The sequence below is a fragment of the Stigmatopora nigra genome, chromosome 8 (genome assembly GCF_051989575.1).
Source record: "Stigmatopora nigra isolate UIUO_SnigA chromosome 8, RoL_Snig_1.1, whole genome shotgun sequence".
Lineage (NCBI taxonomy): Eukaryota > Metazoa > Chordata > Actinopteri > Syngnathiformes > Syngnathidae > Stigmatopora > Stigmatopora nigra.
Window position 1 is genome coordinate 5473641 of NC_135515.1, and position 25039 is coordinate 5498679.

The 25039-nt window shown below is 39.4% G+C and overlaps 2 protein-coding genes across 2 annotated transcripts; one reads left to right on the forward strand and one right to left on the reverse strand.

The window, feature by feature from the left end:
* Window positions 1–47: 47 nt before the first annotated feature.
* On the reverse strand, window positions 48–18138 carry atm (ATM serine/threonine kinase). The gene is made up of 63 exons (XM_077723174.1): window positions 17937–18138; window positions 17157–17271; window positions 16945–17063; window positions 16673–16818; window positions 16398–16562; window positions 16148–16313; window positions 15814–16052; window positions 15279–15448; window positions 14881–15059; window positions 14443–14814; window positions 14123–14302; window positions 13936–14037; window positions 13609–13843; window positions 13403–13534; window positions 13191–13313; window positions 13035–13124; window positions 12766–12943; window positions 12424–12617; window positions 12266–12345; window positions 11994–12149; window positions 11845–11920; window positions 11620–11762; window positions 11410–11521; window positions 11170–11340; window positions 10777–10952; window positions 10458–10701; window positions 10235–10350; window positions 9981–10107; window positions 9671–9894; window positions 9427–9601; window positions 9153–9311; window positions 8821–8953; window positions 8656–8751; window positions 8415–8583; window positions 8191–8332; window positions 7827–8003; window positions 7560–7737; window positions 7376–7481; window positions 7097–7255; window positions 6851–6962; window positions 6629–6717; window positions 6332–6434; window positions 6075–6223; window positions 5897–6001; window positions 5708–5827; window positions 5388–5622; window positions 4886–5056; window positions 4648–4767; window positions 4321–4538; window positions 4035–4242; window positions 3830–3955; window positions 3594–3734; window positions 3296–3434; window positions 3051–3133; window positions 2671–2811; window positions 2163–2279; window positions 1869–2018; window positions 1378–1543; window positions 1145–1231; window positions 901–1015; window positions 751–814; window positions 528–670; window positions 48–437 (listed from the first exon to the last, which is right to left on the reverse strand). The coding sequence occupies exons 2-63, from the start codon at window positions 17226–17228 to the stop codon at window positions 257–259; spliced, it is 9264 nt and encodes a 3087-aa protein (XP_077579300.1). The 5' UTR covers window positions 17229–17271; window positions 17937–18138; the 3' UTR covers window positions 48–256.
* Window positions 18139–18278: 140 nt separating this feature from the next.
* Window positions 18279–24980, forward strand: npat (nuclear protein, ataxia-telangiectasia locus). Its single transcript, XM_077723484.1, has 17 exons — window positions 18279–18461; window positions 18660–18778; window positions 18861–18921; window positions 18995–19067; window positions 19182–19222; window positions 19357–19587; window positions 19709–19781; window positions 20035–20158; window positions 20250–20341; window positions 20441–20522; window positions 20601–20697; window positions 20778–20897; window positions 20997–22322; window positions 22402–22502; window positions 22604–22697; window positions 22797–24040; window positions 24298–24980. Exons 1-17 carry the CDS (start codon window positions 18425–18427, stop codon window positions 24376–24378), a joined length of 3996 nt encoding a protein of 1331 aa, XP_077579610.1. The 5' UTR covers window positions 18279–18424; the 3' UTR covers window positions 24379–24980.
* Window positions 24981–25039: the final 59 nt, after the last annotated feature.

Genomic DNA, 25039 nt, shown 5'->3' on the forward strand with positions numbered 1-25039 from the left:
CTGCAACATTCCAGCCCTAAATATCATACAATAACAGCCAAATAAAATAATTGTGCATAAATCTGAGATTTAATCCCATTTGCCATGAAGCAAACCTAAAAACATTCAAATTCATTTAAAGAAGTCAACATAAAAATATTTTAAAAATGCATATGGGGAAACAAACAAATACAGCCAAGAACATTAACAGCCTTAATCAAGAAAAGACAGTCAGGATTAATGCAAAAATAACTATACAAATAAGGAAACGTGTCAATTACACCCAAGCTTGCCAGCCTGGAAACAGCCTACTTAGGTTTTTAGGGTCCATTGCCTGCTGAATGAGCAGATTGACCTGACCGCTTACACACAGAACTGTACCCCCTTCCACTCCCTTCAGTTTATCCTGAAGTCGCAGCAGCACTCGTTCAGCTACTTTGTTGAAGTTCTGACTGTCGCTGTGGGACGAAAAAAAAAATAAAGTGATGAATGTCCCTTTTTTATTATTATTTTTGGCCTCCACCTAAGAAATTTATTTAAATCAGAACCTGTGTTTATGTTGGTTGTCAAACGCGTCACCACTGATGGCAGAACCAATTGTGGCGTTGAGTTCCTGCTGCTCGTCGTGCTGCAGGTTGAAGGCCTTTAGAGGGTTCATGGTCCAGTCAAACAAGGGGTCGTAAAGCAGAACCTGAAAGATAAAAAAAAGACATGAGCATTGTACAAATTGAGAAAAATAAACCCATTATGTGTGAAAAAGTTTTTGTCTACCTCCACAATGGTCAGTAAAGCCTCTTGTGAGCTTCTCATTACTTCCATGGTCTTTTCGCAACACCTGAATAGGAAGGCAATAATATAAAACTCTCTAAATTTGTGCAAGTCCTGATATACCAATGTATTCTATGAAAATGTCCTGCTGACCTCCTGAAGACTCCCTCCACTCCAGTCATGCCCATCCCATCGACAATATCCCTGGAGAGTCTGAATGGGACAGTCTCAGGGGTGGGCAGAATTTTGCCTTGCTCAAAAGCCACGCCTGCACACAATCAAAACAACAGGGCCAAAAGGTCAATTTTTGGTAACAATGTAATTCACTTCAAGTGTTCACTATAGTCGGATTGTGTAATTAAATGCATATGAAGTCTTTATTAATGATGTTACTTACCTAAATCAATGTGCACTAGTTCAGCAGTCTGTTCATCAATCAAGATGTTCTGAATGTGTCGGTCACCAAGACCCACAATATATCCGACTGTTGGTCACAAAAAGACGAAATCATTTGCCCGTATTATAAAGAAAGCTTTGACCATACAAACTTCAATCGTAATGAGGCAACCTGGGTTTGTGTTAATAATAATAGTCATGTGCACCAAAAAAGGTCACTTTATTTCTACCAACCAATAGAAGAAGTGGCTACACTGCGCGTGTAGGCCAGACGTTTTTCCATCCATACAGCAGGGTCCAGAAAGCGCTCCATGCAGAAATATCTGAAAACGGGCTTAAAGATTTTGCACACCTCAAGGTAAGCATGGAGCTTGTCATCAAACTTCAGTGCCTGAGCCTCCTGTAAACAAAATGTTATGAAACTTTTAACTTGGTCTAAAATGATAATGTAACCTCATAGTTTAATATAATATCAATGTGATATGTGCGACATATTTTATAAACACAACATCTCACATGAAGAAAAGTGTCCATGTGACCATTCCAAATTTTCACTACTGTAATGATTATGTATGTTCAAACATGCCTAAAGTGTAAATGGCTATTGCACAATTTTAGTGAATTTAATTGTGGGGAAGCAATTTGCATGGAATCCCTACATCCTTCAATGAGAAAATTGATTACATATCATTATTCTTATTTGAAACTACTGCAGAGAGGAGTACCATCATTTTCTTGCGGCAGACAAGGCTGGAAACATCCTGAGGTCGGAATCGTTTGTGGGCCCCTTTGACAGGATCCGCTAAGAATTCTCCAAGGGGAACTGTACCAGAGCACCATTCTAAGACCCCGCTACACTGGGAGAAGGGCACCACCTTGAGACAAGCAGAAAACCATCATTCTCATTACCATATGACTAAAGCAAATACACCGGGGTATCCCTCAATTCACAATTGTCTCTCAATGGCTTATACAAGTTATCTGTAAATGAGGTTTTAACAATGAAACACATGCACAACCTTATATCGCCTGATGTTAAGCTTCCTCTTGCGTGTATCTGCATTGCGCTGCAGCAACATGGAACACATGCCAAACACCTGTTGCATCACTGCATCTTGTCGCAAGTCATCTTTTCCCTGTTCAAACAAAAAGAAGTGTGACTGTATTTTTTTTGTTGAAAAAAAAAAATCACACATTGTACACCATTGGAAATTCACTATATCATGATGACTGTTCCAAATAGTAAATGATTAGCTTTCAAGTTTTTGGCACACATTTGAAATCACACACCTCTGCCATTGATTACAAAGCTATGAAAGCCTGTTTGTGATCTACAAACATATTGTTTGTCGGCACACAAGAATATCATTAATTATTAACCCCAAGCAAAAAAGGACGAGTGTATTTAAACCAAGAATAAACATTTAGAAGAAAAAAAACTAGTACATAACCTGAACATCAAAGCTGGATTTAAATAAACTGAAGTAAAAGCACTGCCACACACCCAGAAAATAAACAGCCACCTACCTTGACCAGCTGCCTCCTGCTTTTGCCATCGGAGCCGACACAGTCTATGATCTTGGGCAGATTGACTCCTCCAGCCAGGTGAAAATGACGTACAAAGGAACGGACCGTGACCACATTGTCATACCGACCTGATGGGTCAACCTGTTAAAATGTCATTGTTAAATTTAAATGAACAGCGTAAAAAATGTTGACAATTTACATGAATTGTATGCTATTTGAAGGATTTATCAGTTAAAATTGATGTATAACTGCCCCTAAGGACTTCAAGTATTCATCTCATGAAAAGATTAAAAGATTTTTTTTGCATAATTTCTAACAAGAAACTAAATTAAATCCAAACAAATCATCTAGCTATGCAAGTTAAATGGCAGTTCAATAACCTTGATTTCAACAGTAGGAATAGCAACTTGATCAAGGTCCTTGATTTGATTTATTGGCTGATCTGCAGGAATGGGTATGGCCTCTGTAATGGCACAGAAAACAAAATCCATCAATGCACTATTACCACACAATCCAAATGCATCTTCAATGTAGTACATGCTAGACAACAAAATGACATTTGCATCTATCTGAATGATTAGCCGAGATTTCCAGCGTGTACTACATGAGTAACTGTCATACTCACTCTTCTCTGTTTTGTGCCTGGTGGCATCCAGATAAGCCAGTGTGATATAAGCATCACATAGGCGCTCAATACCGCGGATCATCTCCCCTCTTTTTTTCCGGACCGCACCAATGATTTTCTGGGCCACATCTGCGCGCTCCTGCAAGGCAAAATGATATTTCATGCATAGTTTTCAGATGAGACTCAACCTAACTATTCAATGATTTATCACGAGCACAAAAATTATTACAAGCAATTAATTACCTACTTTGAAGTGTTCAAATATTGTATTTTCTTTTTTTTTTCAATGGTAACCTACCAAGTCAAATGGGGATGACTGTCGAGGCGCACTTTTCGGCAGCCGATTAGTGCAAAAGATTTCGTCCTTATTGGCATTGACCAGAGCAAAAATGATGAGTAGTGTGTGGTGCGGGTGCTCAAGACAAGAGCGGAATATTAACTGTAGGGAAAGAAAAAAAAAGTGAAATGGCAGTTCTAACTGAATTACTGACTAATCGAATTATGGGGAACATCTTCTGCAGAGCAAGGTCTCACATCATTGAGGACATCATGAAAGCCCACATCCTCTCCAACGCCAGAAGCCATTTTGGTTCCCATACGGGCAGCAAGCTGATACATGAGAGGCAGAAACTTGTAGGAGGGAATCTTCTTTACTCCTTTCTGCAACATTTAAAAGGCATTAACACACTTCTAGACTAATCAAGACTACAAGTTAAGACATTAAGATTGACTGACAAACCTTCATCATTTCATTGACTGCCTTAATGTCAGCATTTTCCAGCCATAGCGAAGCCAAACGGAAGACCCAAGTGTCATGTTCTTCGCCTTGTTCTAGGCACTGTATGTAGTTTTCAACAGCCTTACATAGGAAGCGTTGTCTGTCTGCCTGCAAGTTGGAAAGGGCCTTCTCATCCATCTCCAACTCTCTTTCAACCTTTATTGTATACCTGGATGCAGAGAAAATACAAGGGGGATTCTAATCAATTTCAGAATTTGACTGAGGCAAAAAAGGTAGTTGTGCAAACCTGTTTTTTGTCACATGATGTGCCTTCATTAAATCTACTTCTTCTTTAGCTTTTTCCAGCAAGGCCTGTTTATTTTCAAACTCAGAAGAAGTCATGTATTTATCAATGCTTTGATACTGGGCGTCTGAAAAACGAGCCAGAGACAAGAAGGCCTCAATTCGCACATTCTGAAGCCGTGCGTCCTGAACTCCTGAGTCCCCCTTAATGACCTCAACAGCCTAAAAAACAAAATTAAAAGTGACATTTGCAGGGTCATTAGTAGATATATGTTGTTTGCATTGGACTTTGTGTGCAAATAATTGGCTAAAAGTACAGGCAAACTCTCACCCTCTCTAAATACTTTTCAAAAATGACTCCAGGACTTTCTTGGCATGTTTCAGCCAACCAGTTACCAGATAGCCTAAGGCACTCAGCGTAAACTGGTGCCAGAGCAGGATTGAAGTCCACCTGTTGGGCAAACACAAAATATAGAAAATTATTACTTGTATGTGATCAAAAAGAAAGTCAACTTTTTCTATTACAGCAATCAACAATTTAAGGTTGTAAAAATATCTTTTCATCTTACCTTATCCTCAAGATTGCATATCATCTGACTCAACAAGTCCAAAGCCAAGCCTTGTTCTCCCTTAGCCCAGAACACCTGAGCTTCTTCTAATTGCCACAATAATATGGGGGATGACGGCCAGGATCCTTCAACTCCCTGAAGTTTCATTTGAAACAGTGCTCGCTCTGCCACCTGGACACATGTTACCAAGTTAAAAATAAACCTTGTGATACAAACCTAACACTTAAACAGATCCTTTGTGACACATTGTAAAAGTAGGTTTCTCTGGCACATATTTTAAAGGCCTATTTTTTTTAGACATAGGACAGTAGCTGTCATGACCCGGTAAATGCTACACATTATATATACATATATACACATACACATACATATACACATACGGATATATACATTAATGCCAAAAGAATGAACCCTAATGAAACAAATTGGGATTAACTGTTACAAGGCTTAGAAGAGTGAATTGCACTACTTGAGGTGGGTTCAAAGTTCCTGTGGACAATACCTGCGTGTTTCCGGCTCTACGAGCCAGTCGGCTCAGCTCCAATAAGTGATCCGTGAGCACAGAGCTGAGATACTGGATGCTGTCAGGGTCCTTGGCCTTGGACATCAGTGTGTTGTGGGACAAAGTGCGAATGGCCAAAACGGGCTCCACCAAAGCAAACTCACTATCTGCAAGCAGTTGGGAATGCTGCTGCCACTGGTTACATATATTCTTCAAAGCCATTTGTGAGAAGCGACTAATACAAAACAGGGATTTAAAAAAAGAAGATCTTTTAACCTATGTTTTAGATAAGTGTCTTTTCTCATATATTCTGTGATTACCCAGAAAACTGCATTTTGATAGACTCTAGCTCTCTTATGCTCTGAAGGTTCCTCATGGCTGGGTACAACGATGACACTGCTTCCAGACTGTCCCGACACAGCTCTTCTACTTCTCGACTTCTAAGGAGCGAGTAAAAAAATTCTTTGACCTTCTGTCATCAATTGTAAGTGTTTAAAAAGGCAACTCACCTGGCCTGTTTGAGAATCTCATCAAACACAGAGAACTCTCTGTCCCTCAATGCTCGCACTGCACAGAACATGGACTCATGGAATCCCGGCATGTGCTTGTCACTCCTGACATACATTAAGAATACATAGTTAACATGCACATATGACGTACAATTCAGGCCCCCCACTTCCCCCAAACCTCTCAGAGAGATCACAGCTCCACTGAGTGTTCCTCCAGGCAGCTTGGAAACGGAGCTCTCTCAACTCAGCTCCACACTCCACCCCTTCACTCTCCAAACCCCTCATGTAGGTAGTGAGGATGCTACTCAGACCAAAGTTCTGCAACCCCTGTATGGGCAGCACCAATAAAGACCAATAAATTAAGAGGATTCCCTCACTTCTTTTTTTTTTAAACCAGAAGTGCAAAATGTATATGACCCAGTGTGTCTGACTTGCCTCCACAATTCCCACTTGTCGAATGACATCAGGCAGGGATGAGTGAAGGTCGTATGAGGTCAGAGCCTTCCCCCACATTGCTTCATGTTCATATGTTCGAATCCTGCAGAATTGGTTCAAGAGAGTTCTGTGAGTCAAACGCTAACTTTGCAGGGAATTTGGGTTTTGTGAAAAATGGCATTAATTAATAGGCTGCTATGAAAGGCAATAGGTATCTCATCCATCCAGAGTTGAACATCTATGAAGTGATGGCACTGAAGGAGTTAAAAAAAGATTGATTATACGATTATGAACTACCTTGCAAGTGGACTGGTCATTGTTTCTCCTCCACAGCCATAAAGGCTGTCAGGCTCGCCAATGCTTCGGTAGACATCAATCAGCAATTCCTACAATTGTAAATGAGAGTTCTAAAATTTCATGAAATCGATACAGAAAAAAATCCAAATATTCAAAAAAAGTGAAGACCACATGGTTAGGAAAATAATATGACTAATGGTAATTCAAAGATGCATGACCCACCTGCAAGCTGATATTGGAGTCCTCCATACTTTTTTCATTTAGTCTGGAGAAGCTGAGGTTCTGGCTGTTTTCATCAAAGTTGAGTTTACGGGTCGCTTTGCCTTTGGTTTTGCTGATTCCATTGAAATGCATAACAAGAAAAGAAACTATAAGCCTTACGTATAAACATGCAAAGAAGCAACTTTCTCTGAAAATGAGACAAGTTAAATATAGGTACCTACAATTTCCTAATGATATACTACATACTTGCGATATTCCTCCAAATCAGACTGGATTTTATCCACATAAATCTCCGTGTAGAGCAGTGCAGTGAAGTGAGCAGAGCATGACTGAGCAGATTTGGCCACCTCCAAGTAGTTCAGGTCCAGCCAGAAGTTGGAATCACACACTGTGCTACAAGACTTGCTATGTGATGGAGTGAGCATTTTCAGACAGACATGACAACAAAAGGGCATATTACGTATGGAAAGATTTTTTAAATTCCTCTTGAAGCATCATTCACAGGGCGCAAGTACAAATACAAACCTAGTAGACTTGACAGTCCGTTGCTGGTGTCTCAGGTAGTCAATAACTGCCAACATGGTACGCAGAGATACCTTGTCATACAAGCTTTGGTTAACAGTATCAGTGTCTGCAATGAATAATTGAAGCTTATCAAAAAAATACAAAAATATATATTTCTTTAAAAATCATTGTACAGTCACTATACCAGAGTCAGGGAGAAGTGGTGTGGCGGAACGGCTTGACGCATGAGCAATTCTGGAACAAAAAGTGAAAAAGTCCCGAATATGGGAAGAGAGTAATTCTCTCCATGTACCCTCACTGTCATCCAGAAGGATAGAGTGAATGATGAGTGGCAAGAGCCTCTGGCAACAGTCCAAATTGACCTATAGACAAATAGACATAATATTAGAGTAGATTAGATAACTTTATTCACAGGTGTCAGTAGTTTGACTTTATTTAACAGGCTGCTTACCAGACAAAGAGGTCGGGAAAAGAGAAGAGCTTCAGATTTGACTCCTCCACTGTCAAGTAGGACAGTACACAAAGCCTTTAACCAAAGTGTGTGGCCGCCAATCCGTGGGATCCAAAAGTCTTGGTTCTCAAGCTTCTCCATGGCCTCCGAACTCTGCTCCGCATTCACCACAGTCCCCTTGATAGTGGAGACAGTCAGAAAATGCTTATGTTTTAATACAGAGATTGTGTAAACATTTTAACTCCGTTTTCGATCCTGTAACATATGCATAGGTCAGCTAATTAAAGGTAATCGTGGAATGGCATAATGATTTGATTAAAACCCTTTCATTAAAAACACTCATTTTCCGTTGATATAAACCCACCTTCTTACTGGCTTTCCTAAATGGATTGAGATATGCCAACATGGGATCTCTACTTTGTTTATGCGTCTCCCAAAAGTCGATTCCAGACTGAGTGGCAAGGATGTCCTTCACAGACCGAGTTGCTGCCTGCCTCACCTCAATACTGCCACCAAATTACACACCATCAAGAGTCATAAAACATCTCCCAGAAACACATTTGCAAAGATAAAAAAAAATCTGCTTACCACTGATGAGTGAGTACATCATTCACGCAGTTAAGAATAATGTAAACACATTGTAAGTCAGTGGACGGGTAGGTGACTGCCTTTTCATAAAGGGGGTCTCTGCCATGGAGCAAGGCAATGGTGGCCAGATTTACAGGCCCCAATTCTCCCAGACAACTTCCTGCAGCCTCTGGTAGATGCATAACAGATCAAATATGAATAGCTTGCTGCTTTGCATAACACTTAATTCAGGATACTGTACCTAGAATGTCAGGTCCAGAAGGGTGGTTGGTTGCCAGCTTACACAGCTGGAGCAGATTCACCACAAGCTTAAACAGAATGCTGTTGGTGGGCTCGGCTAAGGGGAGCAGAAAGAAACGTCGGAGGAAGTCCAAATTTAGAAAAAGAATGCACCTGAGGTTCCTACCGTGGCACTCCTTGATCATCTCTCTTATCTCGGATTTGCCATCATGTAGTTTTTGGGAAAGTTGCTTGAGTCCCTCTCGTCTCGTCAGTGGTAATGCGTCAGAGGTTGTCACAGAGAGGAAGTGCGATATCTCCTATATGTAGAGTGTTGCAGAAGAACACAATATTACATAGACTCTATGACTTATTGTATGGCCAATCAGACCAGCTAACAAAAAATTAAAAAATATAATATATTTACTAATATTTGGCGATATTGCAATTTGGCACAATTCGATTCAAAGGCCTCCAGTCACTTTAATGTTATATTTCATCAAAAAAAGCAAAGTTTACCTGTCTCAGTGTGACGGTCCCAGAATTGTACTTGAGATTGTTCTGGACTGATCGCAACTGTTGGAATTCAGGGAGGTCCGGAAATGGCTCCAACTTGCATATGGCTTCTTTCAGTTTGTGTTGATTTTCTAATACCAGAAATTGCAACAAACTCAGCCCCTAGAGAAGAAGAAAATAGACATAAATAATGAAAATTCAAAAATAAAATAAAAAAGGACATTTATCATTTGCTCTAAAATGATTCTTCCTCTTTTTTTAAACATGAAAGCGTTACCTTCTGTGAGATTGCTGACTGGTTGGTCACCTGTGCTGTAAGTGTCCCAACAATAACCTGAAGATGTGAGTCCAAAGCATCATCGCAAAACTGCAACGCAGCCTTACAAACAGTGGTCAGGAGGTCACAGCACAGAGACAAGCTTCGGTTGGAGACCTCATCCCATTGAGCCGGTCTATGAATGGACAAAACATATGTTTTCATAATTCCTTTAATCCGAATGAATGTGATAATATCCAATAACCTCTGTGTGTCTGGTTGCAACAGTGAGCTGTTGATATGGTGGATGAGTGTATAGATGATGTCCCTGAGGATAAAGGCCCAAGCACTTCCAAGACCGTCTTTCAACTCCCTGAGTAACAAGTTAACAAAAAGGTGATACATCAAGAGGATGCGATGGCGTTCATAACGGTTTGTCGTCACCGCCATCTTCTCACACACTGCCAGCAAAATCCTTTGTATTGATATCTGAGGAAGATGAGGAAAAATAGGAATAGTTTAGCAAAATATGATAGCAGGCAAAGTAGTGTTTAAATCTAAGGAGAAAATCTTACTGGAGTTTTGGACAAAATGGCTACCAGTGACTTGTGGTTTGCACTGTGGCATTTGCTCAGGTAATCCAGTGTCGCTTTGATAACGTGAGAGGTGAAGTATGGTGGATTCGGGACAGGGTCCAATTCCCTAGGGAGAGCAAAACAAATTGGATTTCATTCTTTGAATACTTGCCAAGTGCACCCTATTTTTCTCCTGCTCGTTATATCAGGAAAAATGGTGCTTAGAATCAAGTATCAAGCATGAATATACTTACCCTACAAAGCATTTCAAGTCTCCTTTTTCTTCTGAATTCGCACCTCCTTCAAAAAGAGTCATTAGCAGTTCAACAACTATTTCTGGTAGGTTGCTGTGGATCAGGTTATCAATTTTCTGCAACAAATATGACAAGAAACATTCATTATAATACAATGAGGTTAAAACCTGCAGACATTAAGTCAGATCTAATGTTTGTATTTAATATTTGCCAAATTATTTACCTGTTTTCCCAAACAGTTTGCATCTTTGAGGAGGTCATACACACGGTGAGCCTTCTCCCTTTGTTGTGCTACATGTATCTCCTGACCAGACATGGCAAAATATGGCAAAATATTCATCATGATCTTTGGAAAACAATCAGCCACTAGCTCTTTCCAGTCCCGTTCAAGATCCCGCCCAATGGACTTTACTAACTCAAATTCATCCAAGAAAACAAGGTGCGGAATAAGCACCTGGTAGGAGATGCTGCAAGCAGGAAAAATACCATTAACCGCCTTCTTAATGCTATTAGGTGTATCTATTTGTTTTAAATATACGAACCTATAGAAATCTTTGAGAGTTTCATGGTCAAGTAGGGTGAAAGGAAAAGAGTCCAGCGTGTAGCTGTTGTCAGACTGTTTTTGGGAGAGCCACTCGGCAACCAAGTAGTTCAGGTGAGAGCTGACAAATATTTTACTTTTGTTGTAACCGAGTGCTCTGGATGCACTTTCCAACATCTGTGGAAAAAATAAAATATTAACATTTCATGGTCATCATAGGGATTGCTTTGCAGAATAGAGCATCCAGCATCTCTGTATGGTGCCAAAAGTACTGCTTAACAATAGTATTAAAAAAACACGAGCAACAAAAATGACCTATAATTTTGTAATGATCTAGAAATCCCCTCATTTGATTATTGAATGTCCAAAAAACAAAATTTTCATAATAGCTTACCTTTTTAATAAGGCTTTCCTCTATATTGTTTTCCTTATAGGACTGGAAAAGTGCAAATAAGACCTGCTTCTCGCAGACTGGGCTACAACACAGGACAACTGACAAACTCTTTAGCAAGGTGGCCTTCCGGTTGAACATCTCGTCCTGCTCGTGATCAGTCGATTTGCCTCTCTGTAGATAAATATCATAGAATGAACTAAAAAAAAACAAAGAGCAGATAGGAACAATAAACTATCATACCACATGCCCCATGCCCTCCTGAACTTTCAAGTAAACATTTTCAAACGCCACTTGTTGATGCGACAACATCTTTCTCCTGTCTCTATGTTCTGGTGACATGTCCAGAAACAGCCTATAATGAAAAGACATCAATAATGGAGAATAATCAACATTTAGATTGCAATATAATTATCCATAACTATTTATTCAGTACAGTTAGCTTTGCCATACCTTTCCAGTGACATGGCCACAAGCATGCGGACCTGGTGATGGGAATCAGCAAGAAGAGATGGAAGAATGATGGACACAGGACGATCTTCTGCCTTTTCAGCTGAGCTGACACTCAAGGTGGCCCACTTGCAACAAGGGTCAGCCTTGCATGGACCACAAATGACCATTTATATATATATCGCTATATTTTTCAGTACAGTTAAATATATTCATGAATTGTCTTACTTCAAGTAACGCTACAAGACATCGCACCAAAGAAGCTCGGACAGCCGCTGTGCATTTTCCCGTTTGACTCAGGTAGCTAAAACAGAATACTAATATAAACCATTTATGTTTTAAATAGAGATACATCAAAAATTTGCAGTACTACATACCAGAACCCTGATACCACTTTTAACAGGGAGCCCAACACATGCTTCATTTCCAATTGAATGTAATCGGTTCTCCCCAAACAATGAATAGAGGGTAGTAAAGCCATGAGAAGTTCAACACAGACCTCCTGATCCTGACGGTACAGAGAACAAAGGTCCCTGTGAAGACAGAAAAACACGTTAAGTAAAAAAGCATGATTAACAATGATATTATTTTTTTACAACAAATTTTGCAAATCCATAGCAAGGAGAGTAAAAGCACAAAAAATCCCTACGCCAGAGGACGGAGCAGAGAATCAAATTCCTCTGGAGTCAGGGAATCATCTTCTGGCAGCTTCTTCAACAGGACAAGATACTGCAAGAAGTTTGTAAACTTTTTTACTCCCAAATGCTTGAGCCCACAAATATTGACGGTAGAATGCAGGACACCCACCATGTTGACATGCAGGGCTTTGCTGGGCTCAATCTGGTCAACTAACAGTAAGAGCCTTCGTTTGACATCCTGGGAATTAAAAAGTTGACCATGGACAGGCTGGATTGAGCCACATTCACACAAGAAATCCAAGATTGCGAGGAGGGCAAGGTCCTGGCTGACTAAATGCTCATTATTTAAAATGCTTTTTGCACCTAGAGAAAGAAAGCAAACCATTAAATATTGTTTTACTCTTCTGCTAGATTTAGCTCATATGGTACTGAAATTGTTATTATTACATTATATGTAGTATATTAGAATGATGGAGAAGTTGGATTTTAAAGTTGAGAAATTCCCTCCTACCAGGTACACTTGATACATCACTGGGATCTCCTCCCCTGGATCTCTGGGCCCCGCTGTGGGACTCCTGATCATCAAACAGATCATCGTCATCTCCATGGTGAGTTCTGATCATTTCCCACTCATTGTCCATAGCTTCATCTTCCTCCACAACTATAGCTCTCGGTGAAACACTGCTCAACTGGAGATATGGGAATCTTTAATTAGACGAATGTCTTAGACCCGGAAACCTTCGCTAATCACTTTACATAAAGGAAAAGGCTGTCTTTTACCATCATTTTGTAAACCTCTGCCAGCTCACTGATAAGGCTGGCCGGGAGGGTCATTATGAAAAGTCGAGAAGAGAAGGTACAGATATTTTCCTATTAAAAAAAAAATGTTATTGGTGACATTCGGGAAAAAAAAGGTCAACTTTGTTTTTAACATACCTTTTTTGCTGTGGCAGAAAGTGTGCATAACTTCATAACAGACCTCACTGTCATCATGGTTAATTCATCACTCATCTTTACTTTCACATTAGAAACAAATCCACGTAGTTCCTGTGCCAGGTTCTACAAACAAGAGATACATTAATTGAAGACACTAAACTTGGAGAATTAAGAAAAATCTCTTCATAGTGAAAAAACTTTTGACTGTATACCTTAGCTTTAGTAAAAAGCTGAGACTGTCCTGCCTCATCCTCATTCAGACACCCTGTGGAGACGTAACCTGCGAGAACACCTGTCAGTAGGCTGGAACAGCGCAACAGACACTCTGGCGGGGTGGACTGACTCTGAGGAAGGGTAAATCAGTGTGAATACTACCATGATAACTAAACACAAATGTGAGGACAGATTCGAAACTCACATCAAGAACATAGCAGTTGAGGAGATTGTCAGTGACACAAAGAAGACACTGTTCCAACTTCTCTCGGAGACTGGATATTACTGTGAAGTGTTTGCTTGTTGATGCCTCACTAAAACTCTTGTTAGATTTCATGCTTTCTTCTAACTGCGTGTTAAAAGTGAATTGCAAGTAAAATCTCTCAATATCCTCCAAGTCTGCTTTAGCATTGAGTGATGTTGACTCTTGAGAAAAAGGTCTAAAAAAGGAGAGAATAATATAAAATAGGAATGTGTCAATCAAATCCATACATTAGTCATGTTTTTTTCTGATGAGGATATTTATTCTCACCTCTGTAGTGATTCAGAACCTATGAGGAAATTCAAGCCAGCCCGGGTGTCTTTCAAAGTCAAGGATACTAAGATATTTGCAATTAGATTTTGAGGTAAATCACTGTGGAAACACAACATATAAAAGTTTAAAGACTAAACCAAAAAAAAGTAAAAAGAAACACTATGATGGAAAAACAAATAGCAACCTGCAAATAATAGGGTGAGGTCTGCCCCTATCCTCCATCTCATCATGCTGATTTGTCATCAACAACCAGTCTACGAGGGTTTCCTTCAGGTTAGGTGACCCTGATCCATCAAGGACCCCATGATGATCTTTGGGGGTGGGATAAATAAGAAGGGCCTGGGCCAGACAAATTACAGAGCTCCTAAAAAAGAAATAGTACAATACACAGTACAAGTTATTGTCATATCACTATTACCTGACTGTCTGACACATCAGTTGAAGTCTAAGTTTGAATCATATATATATTCCAAGTGTTCATTATGTGATGTAGCAGTGACTCACCGGGAAGGTTTACATGCTGATCCTGAGAAGAGCTTCCACAATTCTCTATCCATTTTGACCAGTCCGTTGTGGGCAATAGCCACAAGCAGGTCAAGGCTGAGCGCTTCTAACTGAGGAGATCCCACACCCCTCAGTACCAGAGGCATTAACCGACTCCATAGCCGCTCCAAATCTGGCTTGTAAACTCTGGTCCTTTCTGGCAAAATGGATTGACAATGAGCTACTGCTCGTAAACAGCGCAAAGCGTATTTCCCTCTTTCTCCTCGTCGGTGCTCGACTAAGAACTGGTGCAAAACTGACAGGAGAGGGACAATCGCTTTGGTGGGCACCACAGAAGGATACTTCGATATGAGTTCTTCGGTGACTTGCAGCCTGAGAGTAAAAAAAGGGCTGTTTCTCTCAAAGATTTTACACGGTAAATCTTTTTTTTTTTCATACCATGGAATGAGATCAAAGTCGCTACAATGAGGCTGCAGATGGTCCATAAGAGCATCCCAACTAAGGTCAATTCGTCGTCGTTTGCTTGGTGTTGCACACAGCGAACTTTCCATCAGGGAAGATTTGATGGAGACTTGTGTTACTTCTGAGATTGGTGAGTTTTTATCAACACTGAAAAGCTACAAAGTGCAGCAAAACACAAAAATAATTTGGTTAAATGAAACCCCTCGACATAGATTATGCCAGTCTCACTTTTATGTTCTCTCAGTTGATTGTGTAAAAAAAAAAAAAGAAGCTTGACATTGACATTAGACAAATGAAAAATTAGGATGTAGTACATGATTTGTCGAGGCATAAAGCAAATTAATGTATCCATTAACTGGCATCATGTTTGTTACCTGATTACAGATATCAGCAGTGAGCTTGATGATGTTATCTTTCACCGCAATAGGTCTTGTTCCAGTGATGTACTTCCCTCTGCTACCAATATGACTGATTTCTTTCACCAATGCTTCATAGAGGCTGTAAAGCAAACCCCGCCACCTTGCCCAGTCCTCAGCGTGAGCACCTAAAAGTTAGATAATTCACAACAAAAAATGTATATTCTGCACAAACAGTTGTAGTCAGGTTTACATACACTTGCAAAGAACATAATGTCATGAGTTCTAATTGTTAGTCTTTAATGAGAGAACAAAACAGCTTAAATGTAATGTAAAGCTTAAATGTAATAGCAAATAAAATACATATAAATAAAAAAATATGTAGGTATATTTGTGACACAGCAGATTTAGTATTTTTCTTTTTGTTATTTGAGTGCTAAAACAACCAAACCCTATGAATGCTTTTGTGTGACAAAGGATATATATATTTTTCTGGTTGAGAAAATATTCAAGTAACAATAAAAGTCTTCATAAAATACAGAATAGTAAAGACCTGTTTCCTGGGTTTTGGCTCCTTCTGGATGGTGGATGCAGAGCTGCAATTGGAAGAACCTCAGTATCTCCTCTTTGAGAGCAGAACTGGGTCTCATATCCGTCCAAACATACAGTATTGATGGTAAAAGTTTCTCTCCCAGTTGACACACCCTCATCCGACAGTTCATTGCCACGGCCTTTGTAAAGGTGTTCAGTGCTATGATGACATGCTCCACAACAGCCAGACATTTCTCAGTCCTGATGATAAAGAGTTCAAATGTTACACTGTATACTTGATCTGTATTAGGTAGCACCTATACAACACAATAATTTAAGAGGGTCGAGAGGTTCACCTTGTATTTTGGAATGCTTCGGGGAAAAAGCTAAACAGAGTTTTGTTGAATCCATCAGTCTGAAAGCAGCAGCCTTGCACTACTGTGTTAATGACTCGACTTATAAGTGCATGGTTAATGGATGTAGATGAGGAGTTGAACAAGCTACTGTACACTTCCAAAAGACCTGCAAGCAAACATCAAGCACGTTGCCCTATGACAATTTTCAAAATAGTAAATATATGTAATATGTAATAATTTTTCTACGAACTTTGCCATTGTTGTTGAGTGATCTCACACCAGTACTTGCGAACTGACAGTATTTCCTTTAGGAGCAGGCTGCTGTAGTCTTTCCCATAAGCTGAACAACTGTACGGATTCTGAAGTACCTCAATCACATGCTTTAGTAACTCACTGCATTTTAGACGAGGCCCACCTGAACAGCAAAATAAATGACATAATTCCTACTGCATCTTGAACTGAAATGCAATATGTTGTACATATGCCAAGTAAAAAAAATAAACAAAGCTTTCTGAAACTCCTTACGTTTGTTTGCGTGGCACACAAAAAATCGGATCAAACTGCCCATTTCAGCTGTTTTCTTCTGGCGGGTGGCCAGCAGTGTGGCCGTGATGTTGGATTTACTGGATTTCATGGCTTCGGTCTCCTTTTGGAGGTAACGTCGTAGAAAACTTGGGAGAAATTAAAAAAAACAACATGTGCCATTAATTCTGGCAAATGAAATACTGAATAACTATTAGTACTTTGTGATTTTTTTCACTCATATGCCTGGCTGCACAAAATTCAATCAAGAGTACCTGAAAACAGCATCCCACGTGAGTTGCTTGGAGCCTTTGGTTTTAATCCCAGAGTTCCGATCAAGTTCTTGCACAACATCTGGGGAGATAATAAGTTTTCTGAAGCGTTCAGCTTCTTTCTAAAGTGATGAAGGATAAACATAAAGAATGGTGGTGAGCAAATACAATGTGGGGTGAGCATTTTCATATGCTGGTGTAATAAATAATAGTACCTTCCTCTCTGTAACCTTGTCATTTGCTAGTCCTCTGCAGCACACCAAGAGATCAGAAAGAGTCAGACTCATTGTGCCTCTTGTAGACAATGATGCTGTACCCAGATGAGTCGCCCTACAAGGATGGGATGTTTAGGGTTATTTAATTCCACATCATTTTTATTTTGTAGGGAATACGGCAAAGTGTCGGAATCTATTTTACTTTGTAAAAATATTCACATTACCAAACAAACATGCATGTAACATATTTATATTGTAAATGATGATGTCACAATTGGCTTTTTAAATCACATATTCTCTTACTTGATGACAATTTCATAAAACACAATTATAAAATGATAAAAGGCCAAAGTTTTAGTCTAAATAATAATCTAAAATAAAATACATCAGATAAACATGATCAAATAATTAAAATGCACTAATGTAACAATAAAACATTAATTAACTGTTATGACAGTGCAAAATACATAATACCTCCACAGTATTATGCAAATTAAACACAATGTTGATTAAGTCAAAAAAATCCATGCATGATCTTGTTTATATTTACATAAATATTGCTCATACTTTCACTATACATCACGAGCATATATGAACATAAAGTGTGCAAAAAGTGTGAATTACTGCAAACATTGATCACTGTTATTAATAGTCATAATTACATTGTGATTGCAGACAGAAATTGATTAGCTTGTCCACAAACTGATAGCAAAATATCAGATCTAGTCCACCAACTTGCAGATCAAATCGATCTATTAAATTGCCATGCTCCCAGCTCACCTTTGCTTGTTACAACGACAGTCATCACATATTTTCACGCAATTCTTAGTTAGGATGGTCGCCCTCACAACTTTACCATCTAAACATGTGTAAAAAATACAACAGGAAATTCCCGCTTCTGAACCATTGAGAATAACACGCCATTTCCGATCCTGCAAAAAAAATCATCTTTCAATTTAATTAACAACATGCATTCTTGTCTACCTATACCATATTACAAACCCACCAGATAACATTACCATTTGCATAGTTAGAATAAGTAGATTAGTGAAATCCAAACACAAACTGCAATAGAACTACATTTCCCATAACTACCTTCGTCAGGAAGAGGAGATTCCGGGTTATACTTCCCCGCCTTTTGGTGCGAATCCTTCACAACAATACAACTGACTGAAGTGAAATTACGACATTATAAAGCATCATTGCCAGTGAGAATGTAGTTTAACCAATTAAGGCTATTTATTCTTTCAATTAACCAGTTGGCAGTCATGTTGCTGCCATCTGATGTCGCTCGTCTCATCTTGGGTAAGTCTGATCACATCTACAAGTTATAGCTGTAGCGTTAGCTGATGGGATCATAAAATGCGTTTTGCAAAATATCCGCACGTCTACGGATCTTTCATGAACTAACCAAGATTAAACCCATGTTGATCACACCACATTATATGTGTCGCATTTATATTTACAAGTCCGATCTCAATTTATAACGATTTCTCTCACCAGGGTATCTTCAAGAAGAAGGTTTGTCCGCCACAAGCTTAGCCTTCATCCAGGAGAGCCCAAACCTGAAGGAATATAAAGAACACAGCATGGGCGATGGAGCTCTCCCTGCTTGTGTTTTTGTAAGTTGGACACAAGTTTCAAAACATGATCCAAAAGGGAAAGTGAAGCTTACATCATGTCTGCTATTTTTCTTTCCTGCAGTCTATCTTTGGAAAGGGACTAACAACTATTTTAAACGAGTACATGGCTGTGAAAACAAAAGGTATTTGCGATCACATTTATAATATGACTACAGATGTGTCCTACTTGTTTTTCACAATTTCTTTGTTTTTTAGAGACGTACCATGAAGTACCTGCAGTGATGACATCGTTGTGGAAAAAGCTGGATTATACCCTGAAGCAAATAAAGTAATTATTTTGAATTATGACCACGCACAATGTGGATAAATCTCCTGATTTTTTTTTTATATTTCTTGCACTAATTATAACTGGGATATACATGTATTGTCTTTTTCTTTGCAGGTCGTTACAGATTTCTGCAGCTACTTCGGCCAATCAGAGAGGTAAGAAACTTAAGAAGAAAACTTAAATGACTGGAAACCTCATCTGAATTGTTCCAAGTTCAATTGAAATATTTCTCTACAGCGGTGCTAAAAGACAGTATGGCTGAAATAGAACTGTCCTGTTCTCTTTCCAGCTCGTTCTCGTGTAGGACTGGCAAACTTGACGAGACAACAGGTTATGACTGTAACTTCTTCAGCAAGCAGTCTTGTATGCTCGTCTCAAACAAATTTAGTCAGCAGCCCGGCAATCACCACACAGAGTATCATCAGTCAACCTGCCCCTATAAGCTACAGTGTCCCACAAATCAGAGCACCTACTGGAAGTGCAACACGTCACCAATTCCATGATGGCAGCAGATTACTCAGTAAGTATCTATCATAATATCTGAATATATAAAATATAGATTACTAAGCAAAAACTCAGAAGCTCAGATGGTCAGAAGACCACCAATTCATGATTGTTTTTTTTTTGTTTGTTTGTTTTAGATTCCCCTATCCAGATAATCATTTCAGAACAACGATCAAATCCAGGACCAATGTCCCCGGGACGACGGAAATGGTAGAGCTGTTATTTTTATCTCCACACATACAGATTACCAGCACATTGACTAAAAAAATGTCTGTGTTGTTGTTAAATACCAATGTGAACTATGATTTGTGTTGTGAAATGCAACAAATTGAGACTTAGATTGTTTCCCTTTCTGCTATCCATATGTGATAATGTATATTTATGTGGTTATGTTGAACTTAAATGTAATATTTCTTTTCATTACTGTTTAAATAAACTAGATAGCCTGGTCTTGTGCCTTCAGGGACACGCCAAGGAAAAGGAACAGTGCTTTGGGAGTCTCAAATGTTGCTGGCAAGTCTACCACACCTGCTACAAATATCACTGCTGAACCACAAGCGGAGGAAGTTGTTGAGGAAAACTTTCCTGTGAGTAAATGCACACTGTCTGTGTTAGTAAATTAGATATCGTATTCTGTTGTAGAAGTGAGAATTTTATACCAGATATTTATACCCACAGCATCTGGTGATACAAAATGCTCGGGACAAGATATTGGGAGACAGGTCATTACAAGAAAAGCTTGCAGAAAATATCAACAAAATTCTCGCAAAGTAAGTGTTGTGTTTAGTTTTCATTGTTATCATTGGTTTTAAAAGGGTGTTTTGCTCTATAAGCATAAAAGTGACAATATTGTTTGCTGAAAATCTCAGTGAGCCAACTCCCCAAACGCCAAAGCACACGTCAACTTCAATAGAAGAAGACCAGTCCATTGATGAGATCCTTGGATTACAGGTTTAATTTCCTGATTTGTCTTTTTTCCCCATTTAACATAGCAATAAATGAGCAAAAACATTTTGACTTCTGTTTCAGGGAGAAATACATATGAGTGAGGATGCAATCCATGACATTTTAAAGCAAACAGAATCTGATCCTGCCTTTCAGGCCCTGTTTGACCTCTTCGACAGCAGTAACTATTTCCTTCTTTATTTTAATGTAAATTTGTATTTGTGTACTATTGATCTCTAAATGGTAATCTTCCATTTGTAGACAAAACACGAACTGATGGAGAACCTGGTGTTATGGACATTGACAATATCCCAACGGGGAGTGGTATTGACGGACCACCGTCATCTACAGTTGGGCAGCTCCAGAGCAACGGTGATCCAGGTAGTTGTTCAACTAAAATCAGGATCAAACTTAATACTTTCAATCATCCAGTTAAAGACTGAGATTCCTTACTCGTTATCTACTACATTATTTAAACAGGTAACACACTGCAAGACACCTCAGATTTAACAGCAATGGTGAAGAACAAAACTGTACTCGAACGCAAGACCAGAAAAACAAACTCTTTGTTGAAGAAGGCTGTACTTGGGTCAAGCAGCAAGTCTTCCCTGACAGAAAAGAGCACTGATATAGTTTTAAATACTCTTGAGGATCTTCCTAGACAAAATGGAATGGAAAAAGCTTCACTTTACAATAACACTGTTGATGCATCACCAATGGATATTGAAACCACTGTGGATACTTCAACTATTTTAAAGAGTGCAGCCACTTTCAGGGAACTGGAGTGTGTCACGAAGAGCAGCTTGCCTACCACAATGTCCCTCATTGAGTCAACACCTGTCCTTTTATCAGAGACCGGTGCAACAGTGGAACCTGTCGTGAATGTTGACAATCAAAGAAGTAACCAAGAAGAGAGATCCCTTGATCATTCTGCTAAATCTTTACCTGTACAAACTGTATTTATTTCTCCTGCACAAGATAATTTGAATGGAAGCAACACTCTTACTTCAGTTCCAATCAGTTGTGTAACATCTAGGCCTCAGATGAGTCTCACAGTTGCACCTCAGTCTTCCCCAAGCTCATTTTCTTTTGCAGGTCCCACTATTTCTAACGCCACTGACAAAAACGCAATAACGGCGTGTTCCCTTCCAGCTTCTACTTTTAGCATACCTCATACAGGTTTACTTGGCTCGTCCACATTTACTTCCACCACACCTTCCAATTCGAGTATGCTATGCCCTCCTGAATCTGGTTCTGCAACCAACAATTACCAAGTCCCAAGTAAAACTGGGACTGATTCGAATAACATTGTTTCTTTAAAGATCATCATCAGCGATAACCCAGATGAAGATTCCCAAAGTGACAAAACTCTTGCTCAATCAAATTCCAGTATTTCTACAGAAAAGCTACCCACAATCTATATTTCCTCTCCCGTCAAGTCTCCCAGAGGACCTGGAATACCGAGAGGCAATAACTTGGATGAAACTGCACTTGCTGTTCGTAGTTTACAAAGCTCAGAAGTACTAGTTAATTCGCCTAATAGACCTGGAGCATTACTTTCATCTCACCCATTGGCTGCAACCACACAAGCACAACAAAGCTACATTATTCAACTACCATTAGACACTGGTAACCCTGGACTTCAAGCAGGAACCGCCAGCTATTTCCTAATGACGGAGCCCCTTACAACAGATACTTCAGGCAGACCGGTTCAAGCACCTACAACTTCACCAAATGTACCCATTTTACCAAAAAATAGCCAATACAATGTTTCTGCAGCAAGTCCAGCGCAAAACTTTGTCACTGGTGAGAGACCCACTTTTTGCTTTACTTTTGATCAACTCTACCAATGCAAAAACAAAGATGTTTGGTTATTTCTTCACAGGATCAGCACTCATCTTGCCATCACCAGTTAAGCCAATGGTGCTTCCTGTGTCCCTTATTGGGCAGAATTCTACTGGAAATGTCCAAATGATGAGCAATCAGGTAAATATATTAATCTGCTTAAAGGCCACACATTGGAGTCTCTGTTCATTATCTCATGATACTTTTGCGATTTATCATTGTATGCTCATTTTGCTTTTCAGATTGTTGGAATACCAAACCCAGTACCAATAAAGCAGACTTTTTCTGTTGATTCCAATCTTTCCACATTTGCTGTCAAAAACTCTACAACTGCTGGTAAGTTGTTGCTGCGCTAGGCATTGGCTTTATACTAATTTTAATTGTTGCACTGTACCTTCATTCTTTAAGTCTTGACTTTATTATTGTGAATTCTAGGAATTGTACCGAATGAGGCAATCCAGAACCTGCATAATGCAATTCAGCCTCACGAACCGAAGGAGTCCAGTCCAAGCCATAAGCGAATTTTATGTTTTGAGCCATCTACCATTCAACCACCATCTTCTACATCAGCAACAAAGGCCACTTCTTCAGCTACAAATACATCAAAATCCCAGCGTGCCACACAGTCTAAGAAAGGTCGCTCTTTTACCAGGCCTACCATCCTCGGTGGAAATAAGCCTAAACGGAAAGTTGATACAATTAGGCTCCCATCAGATTCCAAAGTTGAAGGGAATTTGGTTGAGTCCATTTCTCATACTCAACAACAAAGTCAAGACCTCAATCAAAATCATCAAACTGCACATGGGAGCAGGGATGAACTGTCTCAGACTGAGTCAGTTAAAATCTTGGAACCAGAGAGTAAATTAAAATCTGTAGCGAGTAAGCACAATCACAACAAGGATGCAATAAATGATGGACCCATAAAAAAGAATTCTGGCAGCTCAAGGTCATCTTCAGATTCTGTGTTAAAATCAGTGAGCAGTGAAGACAAAGGCGTGACTAGCACTGAAGAGCCCGCAGAGAACAACACGCAAGCGAAAGATGAACCTAACAAAGAAAATAAATTGACTTGCTCACCAAAACAGCCACTGCCTTTGCACACACCTGTCTCTACAATAACATCAGACCTAATCCCTCCAGTTGTCACAGAAACATCAAGTTCCCCATCCAAAAACACCCAATTTCCCTCCCAGACCAGCTCTTTGGCCATACAGGCAGCTGAGATGCTCCAAAACATTCAGGAGCTTCCCCCTCCTCCCACACCTGGTAAGACATTAGAACTCAACAACCCAGACCCTCCTGCTTTGGAAACAGGTGGTAGCCATTCAGAGGCTAAGAATAGTCCAACGACTCCTCTGCAACAAAAGAAAGGTAAAGATGCAGAGGGAACACCTAAGAGTCTTCTTCGCCACAATACCTCAGATGTCACCACACGCAGCCCCGCCAGTGAGACTGGCAGCGAAAACAGCATCAATATGGCTGCTCACACACTCATGATTCTGTCACGTGCCGCCATCGCCAGGACTGGCTCTCCACTCAAGGACAGTTTACGCCAGGATCCGGACGAAAAGTCTCCCACAAGTTTGAAAATGTCAAAGAAGCGCAAACAGTCCCCTCCCACTTCTAGCCCTATTGTTAAGAAGTCCTCAAAACAATCCCCTGCTAAAAAGAAAACACGGGTAAGATATTTTCAATTCATGTGCTATTATTCTCTTTGTTTTTAATGGCTCTGCCAATGCTTTTCATTAGTGTTGCGTGTATAATTTCTTTCTATTGTTCCCAGGATCAGACAAATAGCCATAACACATTACATACAATGAATGGGATCAATTTTTTCCTATATTAAAAAAAACTTAGCGCTGACATGCAGCCAATGCATAATTTTTCTATTTCATTTCCTCCTCATTTAATCCTAATTCTGTTTTGAATTGCACAGGAAAAGAAGAATTTCATGAATTGCTTCCCCCAGGATTTTGATGTGGATAAATTCCTCTCTTCACTCCACTACGACGAATGAAGATTGGCTTCACCAACAGAAAAGGACTGCTATTTCGTGACCTACTTGAGTTACGTCCACGAATAGAACAAGCAAGCAAACTGCAGAACTAGTGCCCATGTTTCCTTTTCATTATCATAATCCTGCAGCTTGTCAACTAAAATATATTTCGTTTTATTTTATTTTAGGTCCAAGTTTGACCAATGTTGTCAGATGGTAGAGCAGTTGCGCAAACATGGCACTTTTTCCTCAGATCCTCACACTTTTTTGTGATGTTGTTTTGCAACAATCAATAGATTTGTATAATGAAAGGTAGGCCTACTTTTTCTCAAAAGTAACTGCATTTCATTGGTCAATATTTGACTTTGGTTTGATTAAACCAACTAACAGTAATACATGTTGCCATGTAAAAAAATACATTTTTTACGATTCTAATGTGTGGATCTGATGGAGTGTAACTTTTGTTTCTTTTTATCTTAAGAGCTGTAATGTAAATAAAAGAACTGAAAATAAAACATTGAAATGTGAAAGCAAAATAACAGTATCTCAGTACTGGAACATTAAAGGATTGTATTTTTGTTGCACAATATAACTGGCATTTTTTGCAAACAGTGAATAAATATAGATCGAATAAACGTATTTTGTCTTGAGATGGTATGTATTTTTGCAATTGATATATTTT